The 9,460-nt window shown below is 42.6% G+C and overlaps 1 protein-coding gene across 15 annotated transcripts in view; it reads right to left on the reverse strand.

Moving 5' to 3' along the window:
- The window catches only part of git2a (G protein-coupled receptor kinase interacting ArfGAP 2a), an 84,893-nt gene that overhangs the window by 61,370 nt on the left and 14,063 nt on the right, over nucleotides 1–9,460 (reverse strand). For all 15 annotated transcript variants that reach the window (XM_043715504.1, XM_043715503.1, XM_043715514.1 and 12 more), the window contains exons 2-4: nucleotides 6,302–6,435; nucleotides 4,830–4,942; nucleotides 1,394–1,499 (exon numbers count right to left, since the gene is read on the reverse strand). In XM_043715504.1, coding sequence (XP_043571439.1) covers nucleotides 1,394–1,499; nucleotides 4,830–4,942; nucleotides 6,302–6,435 — 353 coding nt within the window. The remainder of the gene's footprint in view (nucleotides 1–1,393; nucleotides 1,500–4,829; nucleotides 4,943–6,301; nucleotides 6,436–9,460) is intronic.

Here is a 9,460-nt window from a genome sequence, read left to right on the forward strand (position 1 = left end):
AGGAATCCCATCATATTAGGCAATGGGTCCCTGTGCGAGAATCTCTCTGGCTATGTCGAAGGTATCTTGAAATCCATCGTATAGGCAACCCCCAGCTTCTGTTGTCACATTACAGATTTCTTACAGAAACTCAACACCCATGGACCAGTCAAACCGGGAACATTCCTACGCTATGTTCTTTGCGGCCTGCCATACATTATCGATGAAGATGAGCACCTTGCCAAGACCTTCCCCACACCTCCACTTCTGGCCTTTAAAACAACCACCAAACCTCAAACAGATCACTGTTCACAGCAAACTGCCCAGCCTTCAGGACAACAAAGACAACGACACCGTACAACCCTGTCATGGCAGCCGGTGCAAGATGTGTCAGAGTGTCAACATGGATACTACCATTACGTGTGGGGACACCTCCCACCATACTCACAGCAGGTACTCATATGACCCGGCCAACGTTGTTTACCTCATGACTCTTCAGGCAAGGATGCCCTGAGGCATGGTACATTGTCGTTGCATCTGCTCGGACTTGCCAGCGGATGAATGGATACTGCGCAATGATCACCAGGCAAGAGAGTGTTCCCTCCCAGTTGGAACAATTCACTGCATGGGACATTAGGCCTCGGACCTTCAGTTACCATCCTCCAAGGCGAACTTCAGGACAAATAACAACGCAAAGTGGCCGAGCAGAGGGTGGGAGCCAAGTTCGGTACCCATGGAGATGGCCTCAAGTGAAACCTTGGGTTCATGTCATACTACAGGTGACCCACTGCACTATACACTCTCACACTGATCCTCTCTCATATGCACACATTAGGAATAGAACCAGTCTGACTCAACATTGGGACACAGACAGACTTTAACCTTGCACCTTTCAATGCATTGGCTGAGCGGAGATGGCACCTATAGAAAACCTGAAGCCACCTTGAGAATGTAACTTTAAAGTAGGTCTGGAATTTACATATTAAAGAACTGAAACTAGCATATCTCTTCTAAAAGATGAAAGACTTCATCTAAATTTGTTTAATATCATTACATCTCCATGACACTAACTCTTTTGCTATAAATTCTGTGTCTTATGTTCCTATTCCCCAATCACCTGATGATAAAGCAGCACATCAAAAGCTAGTGCTTCCAAATAAACCTATTTGACTCTAACCTGGTGTTGTGAGATTTTTAAACTTTGCCCACCCCAGTCCAACATCAACACATCCAAATCAGAAGTATTTAATACAATAGCTAACATGATTATAGTGATAACATTAAACACTTCTATTGCAACAACACTTAATTCAGCCATTTACGCTGAATTGACTTAAGTCAACTTTAGCAACTTTGTTCCAAAGAAATATTTTGAATGTTTCATTAAGCTAATGCTTTTTCTTATGATGCTTACTTTGCTCAGGTCTTTGGCTGCAACACTATCATCCTCACGACATGGCAAGCGATGGACGAAAGCCAGCATTGAATATTTGGCTCTGATAAATTCTGCTTTACTGGGGCTGAATGGTGAAGAAAAAGAAAAGAGGGTGAGCAATTTGTTTGATAAGGCAAACGTTCTAAAAATTCCACAATGCACATTTATTGGGAACGAATAAGAGTTGATTTGTCAAGGGGCACGGCCTCATGAGAGATTTATGGTTATTTCAATAAGTGGTGTCAGCACGGAGAAATGAAACCTATTTCAGACAATCCAAGATATACATGCAAAAAAACTTAAAATAATGCTGTCTCTACTTTGCCTTAATTGTCATAGCTCCATCTACATAAAAGCTTCGGCTGCAATTTTTGAATAGAACACAACTTTATTAGGGTGACATTTCCTGTGTGTTCCATACCAGTTACTGCCCAGTACTGGAAAAAAGACAACGTTCATGTGTGCTGGATTGACACAGCATTGTTCTGTGGCAATTGCCTTCCTATAATTGCAGTAATCCACCCTTACTGATGCATAGCTTTGTGCATGCAAGCAACTCACTAAGTACAGCAAACTTACGTTTTTCATGTGAACTTGGTGAATAAATGGTGACTAAACAATCATGACAACATCAGTGAGACACTTCTCCCTGCTCCAATCGCTTTTAGAGTTAAGACATGCAAAAGCCTGCAGTGGGATATACCAGAAGATAAGTGGTACCCATGGTACAAACCTAGTAAGAATTAAAATTTTCATGTTTAAAACAAGTGCCCATTTCCCACAACACATTTTGAGAAGGAGAAGAAAATTTACGAGAATACTTTCAGGGATTACAGTTACATAGTCAAACTGGAGGAGATGGGATTGTCCTCCGTAGTACAGGGTGGACTGAGAGAAAGCTTATGCAGTAAAAGATTGTGAAGGATTAGAGTAAATTAAGAGAAACTGTTTCCTGGATCACTAACCAGAGGGCTCAGATTTAAAAGGTGTTGGCAAAAGAAACAGAGTTGACATGAAGTAAAATATTTTGCTACATAAAATTGGCTGTGAGCATTGCCTGATCAGGTGCCAGTGGGCCATTTCCATAAAATTTTAAAATGAAATTGGATATGCATTTAGAGGAAAAAAATGCAGGGACACAGGGAAAGTGCAGAAGGATGGGATTGATTTTACTCTTTGAAAGAGCCAGTGTAGACTCAATTGGTAAAATTTCTGTGCTATAATATTCTACAATTCTCAACTAGCTGTGTTCACACAAGCACTTTAAGGCCTTTCAACAAGAAGTCAAGATGCTATATAAAAATTTAAGTATTTACATGATTCATTCAGACTTGTACAGACAGAAGACAGTAGGTAGAAAACTATCAGACTTCATTAGAACTGAAGCCAGATCCTACAGCTAAAAGACCAATATATAATGTGTCTTATGATTCTGGAGAGGTCAGGACAGATTGACTTGATTAGGATAGTTTTTACTAAAGTTCAGACAAGTGAGGGTGGATCTTATGGAACCTTAAATTCTAACAGAACTAGACAGAACTAACAGTCCAAAAATGTGCAGGTTAGGTGAATTGGCCATGCTAAATTGTCCGTAGTGTTAGGTGAAGGGGTAAATGCAGGGGAATGGGTCTGGGTGGGATGCTCTTTGGAGGGTCGGTGTGGATTTGATGGGCTGAAGGGCCTGTTTCCACATGAAGTAATCTAATCTAAAACTAGACAGATTAGATGCAGGGAGGAAGTTCCCAATAGTGGGTGTATCCAGAACCAGGAGTCATAGTCTGAGGGGTCGGGGTGGACCATTTAGGACGTAGATGAGGAGACATTTCTTCGCCCAAAGAGTGGTGAGCCTGTGGAATTCATTACTACAGGATGCCAAAACATTGAATGTAATCAAGAAATGGCTAGATATGGTACTTGGTTTTTGATTAGAGTGGTGCTGGAAAAGCACAGCAGGTCAGGCAGCATCCGAGGAGCAGAAAAAATCGACGTTTCGGGCAAAAGCCCTTCATCAGGAATTCCTGATGATGGGCTTTTGCCCGAGATGTCGATTTTCCTGCTCCTCGGATGCTGTCTGACCTGCTGTGCCTTTCCAGCACCACTCTAATCTAAAATCTGGTTTCCCGCACTTCTGCCTAGATATGACACTCGGGACTAATGAGATCAAAACTTACGAGGAAAACGCAACATTAGGCTACTGAGTAAGTCAATCAGCTATGATTAGGATAAATGTCAGAGCAGGCCAAATGGCATATTCTATGCTTTTCTATTTATTTTAAATCAACAATTATTTTGCTTTTTAAGTGGACTTACTAAAAGCCATGTAACATTCTGCAAACATTTTGATACTGGGCCCTAGCATACAGAGTTGCTCGCTGTAACATTATTACAGTACAAGTTTTCTGCAACTAGAGATTTTGAAAGGTTTTGAACATGAATTGTTCATTCCACTAAATGACTGATCAATCTTCCTCATTTTTGTTCAGCTGACTTTCACAAACCTCTATATGGCTCCATAAATATCTTCCCAATTCCAAGGGTTGGCTTGTGGCGAGGGAGACATACAATTTTAATTCCTGCTATTTATCAAAAGGTTAATTTAATCATTTCATAGATCGATTTATTTTCACTTGTGAAATGTTGGAGGATCTGAGCTACAGCGAGAGGCTGAACAGGCTGGGGCTGCTTTCCCTAGAGCGTCGGAGGCTGAGGGGTGATCTTATAGAGGTTTACAAAATTATGAGGGGCATGGATAGGATAAATAGACAAAGTCTGTTCCCTGGGGTCGGGGAGTCCAGAACTAGAGGGCATAGGTTTTGGGTGAGAGGGAAAAGATATAAAAGAGACCTAAGGGGCAACTTTGTCACGCAGAGGGTAGTACGTGTATGGAATGAGCTGCAAGAGGATGTGGTTGAGGCTGGTACAATTGCAACATTTAAGAGGCGTTTGGATGGGTATATGAATAGGAAGGGTTTGGAGGGATATGGGCCGGGTGCTGGCAGGTGGGACTAGCTTGGGTTGGGATGTCTGGTCGGCATGGACGGTTTGGACCGAAGGGTCTGTTTCCATGCTGTACATCTCTCTGACTCTGACTATAAACAGAAGTCTGAATTTAATTGCACAACTGAAATTAATCTAAATTTTTCAGGGCAATCATAAAGTATCTTCTATTGCACTACCAACTGATAACAAAGAGGACACTGAAATTTTAGATGAGTACCAAGAGAATAAGATTTATAAGATGGGATGGTCTAAAAAAGCTTCCCATTGAAAGTACTCAGCATTTCTGGCAGCAACTGTGGAGGGAGAACACATTTCTGATTCACTGACCCAATAACAACTGAAATGCTAGAGATACTTATTGTAAATTCAAGCCGTGTATCAAATAGAAGTATAAAGCAGGATTTGATATACTTACTGCACTTTATCTTGAGGGCTGGCCTTGCGCTTTCCACTCATTAGAGAAGTAGGATCCAGTAACGAATGCTCCCAGATTGAATTGGCACCATTGCTAACAAGAGTTTGCACCATCTGAAATTTTAAAAAAGCTAGACTGGAATACAGTATCGACATTAATGCTTTTACAAATGATGGCACGTCTGCCGTGGGCATTTTCTTCCATTCTGGAGAGATTAAAGAGTTAGATTATGAGGGAAATAATAGCTAAGTAGAGCCTAAAATATCACAAGCTGGCTTGAAGGGTTGGGTTTTGGAAATAACCACAGTTGGACTCATAAGTCACTACCTTTAGTGAATTAATCCTTGTAACTTGCAACAACAGCACGATGAGGGTTACAGTTACAACCCTGATCGGAAGCCACAATAATTATGCTGGACTGATCTACAAGGTTAAGGCCTCATGGATTTTTTTTTAAAACCAAGCTTGACATGATCCAGCAAACCAGTAACCTCATAACTGTGTAAAGTGTTCACATACTCGTCAGACAGAGCATAAAATGAAAAAGGTATGTCATCAAGAAGGAATGCCCAGTTTTAGCACTTCAAAAAGTTAAAAATGATCCTAGCACAGTAAAAATTAGGAAAGCTCAGGAAGATGTGACAACTCAATCTCTAACTAGGATCTATTTACTTTCCATGAAGAGGATTCCATGTTTGAGATTTTTTTTCTCTTACCCATTTTCCTTTTTTACTTCTCTGCTTGGATTACAAAAGATACACAGTGATTCCACAGGAGCCACATATATTGCTTACATCATGTTTCCATTAATTTTCATTCATCTCAAGTTATTGCTGAAGGATTATATATCAATGAGGCAATAGCACTAAAAACTGCCTTTTCTAAATGGTGAGGCCCACAAAAGTCAACAAATGGAAATATAAACAAATAGAATTGAGCAATTGACTTCCCAGTTCATTGAAGCCATGTGACCCAAGTGCAGTAGATCCAATCCCTGCATGTCTCATCTTAGTCAACCTGGGTGAATAGATAAATTGTTTCTTGATCTGTTAAGAATGCTGCTATCAGCCACTAGGAGTACATAATGATGCACCCAAATAAGTCCCTATTTCAATTTTTATACATTTATCAGGAAATGGCCATCCCTTTCACTTGGACGGTGAGATCAGATGGAGCAAATAGATTATTATGGCCGTAGAAATGCATTTTATCAATCAACGGCTAGAGTTCTCATTTTCAGAGAGATATTGGCTAAAACTGGCTTCAAACCTTCTTCCCAACTTGCACTTCTCAGCAGATTACATGGCTGCTGATGGCTGGAGAGCAGCATGACTATAAGATTCAGCCTTATCGGACTGAATATGCTATGAAGGCAGATATCAGGCAAGAGGAGGAACTCATCTAGCTCCCCTTTGAACTTCTGCAGCAAACCTATATTCATCAAGGAGCCAAGATTACAAAATATTCCTTACCTGCAGCAGTGTGGGAGGCCATGGTGTGTGTGTCAGGTGTCGTACCTGAGAGATATGCCGGCCCAGACTACGGTGTACACTGCAACAGTCATCGCAGATCAGAACACCCCTGTTTATGGATGCCCAGCGAGGATCTGGAATAGAAGCAATTCAGGTCTTTTTTTGAAAAATGTTACCTTATTTTTCAAAAATCTTGACCACACCTCAAACAGCAAAATGCTCCAATAGCAATGCAAATGTTTTCCATCTATGCTATGAAACCGATCTTACAGACTTGAACTCCTGATTCTGAAGAAAGCAACATAACATTAAATGTCACGCTTCAGATATATTGTTCCATCATTTGGACATTCATAAAACCCCAATTTTAAAAGTCTATTTTTTGGAGGGTGGAATGGGATACCAAATAAAATGGCAGGAAGACAGTCGAATAATGCCCTCTTGTATCTCAATCCGAAGACAGCAGATTCTCAAGTTTAGCGTTAACAGGCATATTCTTTAAAGGAGAGAGTGAGGACTGCGGATGCTGGAGATCAGAGTGAAGAGTGTGGTGCTGGAAAAGCACAGCAGGTCACGCAGCATCTTAGCAGCAGGAGAATTGATGTTTTGGGCATAAGTCCTTCATCAAGAATGAGGCTTGTAGGCCGGTGGCTGAGAGATAAATGGAGGGGGAGGAGTGGTTGAGGTAGCCGCGAAAGCCATAGGTGGATGAAGGTGAGGGAGGTAGTGATAGGTTGGGGCGTGTTGGAGCTGATAAATGGGAAAGGTGATGGACAGGTCAGGAAAGAGGTGCCGAGTTGGAGGCTTGGGACTGGGATAATGTGAAGGGAGGTGAAATTAAGCTGGGGGAGGGGTTGGAGTGGAATGAGGCATTCTTCCTCCAGGCATTGAGTGGTAACGGTTTGGCAGTCCCAGATGTTCTCTGGGATGATCCACAAGGCGGCGACCCATCTCCCTGACGTAGGGGCCTTGGGATCCTGCAACCACATGGCATAAATGTGGATTTCAACAGCATCCTCACTTCCCCTCCTCCCATATTATCCCAGTCCAAAGCCTCCAACTCGGCACTGCCCTCCTGACCTAGTCATCACCTTTCCCATCTATCCACTCCAACACCTCCCCCAACCTATTGCTTTCTCAGCTACCTTCACCCCAACCCCACCCACCCAGCCCACAAGCTTCATTCCTGGTGAAGGGGTTAGGGTCCTAGAGATGCACAGCGCGGAAACAGACCCTTCGGTCCAACTCGTACATGCCGACCAGATATCCCAACCCAATCTAGTTCCACCTGCCAGAACCTGGCCCATATCCCTCCAAACCACTTCTATACTTATACCCAACCAGATGCCTTTTAAATGTTGCAATCGTACTAGCCTCCACCACATTTCATACACGTACTACCCTCTGTGTGGAAAATTAGATTAGATTAGATTAGATTACTTTACAGTGTGGAAACAAGCCCTTCGGCCCAACAAGTCAACACCGACCCGCCGAAGCGAAACCCACCCATAACCCTACATTTACCCCTTAACTAATACTACAGACAATTTAGCATGGCCAATTCACCTGACCTGCACATCTTTGGACTGTGGGAGGAAACCGGAGCACCCGGAGGAAATCCAGGCAGACACGGGAAGAACGTGCAAACTCCACACAGTCAGTCGCCTGAGGCGGGAATTGAACCAGAGTCTCTGGCGCTGTGAGGCAGCAGTGCTAACCACTGTGCCACTGTGCCACCCACTGTTGCCCCTTAGGCCTCTTTTAGAGCTTTTCTCTCACCCTAAACCTATGCCCTCTAGTTCTATACTCCTCGACCCCAGGGAAAGGGCTTTGTTTATTTATCCTATCCATGCCCCTCATGATTTTATAAGTCTCTATAAGGTCACCTCTCAGCCTCTGACGCTCCAGGGAAAACAGCCCCAGCCTGTTAACTTCTCCCTATAACTCAAATCCTCCAACCCTGGCAACATCCTTTTAAATCTTTTCTGAACCCTTTCAAGTTTCACAACATCTTTCCGTTAGAAAGGAGACCAGAATTGCACGCAATATTCCAACAGTGGCCTAACTAATGACCTGTGCAGCAGCAACATGACCTCTCAACTCCTATACTCAATACTCTGACCAATAAAGGAAAGCATACCAAACGCCTCCTTCATTATCCTATCTACCTGCGACTCCACTTTCAAGGAGCTATGAACCTGCACTCCAAGGTCTCTTTGTTCAGCAACACTCCCTCGGACCTTACCATTAAGTGTATAAGTCCTGCTAAGATTTGCTTTTCCAAAATGCAGCACCTCGCATTTATCTAAGTTAAACTCCACTCCTCTGCCACTCCTCAGCCCGTTGGCCCATCTGACCAAGATCCCATTGTAATCGGAGGTAACCCCTCTTCGCTGTCCACTACACTTCCAATTTTGGTGTCATTTGCAAAATTACAAACTGTACCTCTTATGCTCACATCCAAATCATTTGTATAAATGATGAAAAGTAGTGGACCCAGCACCAATCCTTGTGGCACTCCTTGTGTGAAAAATAACCCTACACCACCACCCTCTGTCTTCTACCTTTGAGCCAGCTTACACCTGAAACATCAAATTCTCCTGCTCCTCAGATGCTGCCCGACCTGCTGTTCTTTTCCACTAACATATTCTTTAAAGGGACCACAACATAATTTCACTGTATAGTACAAGGAGTGTTAACCTGCTTCTAATTTGTATCATCCAGAAGCATTGCTGAAAACAAATCTTAATCCAGTCCCCAAGTGACAATTTCACAGCACAAACTGACAAAATTTAGCAGTGCTAGTTCAGTTCGCCCACAGAAAGAGAACTAATTTAAGAAATCACTAAATAAAAGGAATCAAAATAAGTTCTGCTTTTAGTCTATAAAATATATTTTCGTAAACATGAAGAAACAATTATTGGTGTACTAGCAAGGAGGCTCAAACTGTGAATTATCATAAACTTGCTTAGTTTTTGAAAAAAGTTTGACATTGCTACTCAATGCTGAAAAATGTGTTGCTGGAAAAGCACACTAGGCCAGGCAGCATCAAAGGAGCAGGAGAATCGACATTTCGGGCATAAGCCCTTCTTCAGGGATGAGGAGGGTGTGCCAAGCAGGCTAAGATAAAAGGTAGGGAGGAGGGACTTGGGGGAGGAG

Source organism: Chiloscyllium plagiosum, chromosome 25, assembly GCF_004010195.1.
Source record: "Chiloscyllium plagiosum isolate BGI_BamShark_2017 chromosome 25, ASM401019v2, whole genome shotgun sequence".
Lineage (NCBI taxonomy): Eukaryota > Metazoa > Chordata > Chondrichthyes > Orectolobiformes > Hemiscylliidae > Chiloscyllium > Chiloscyllium plagiosum.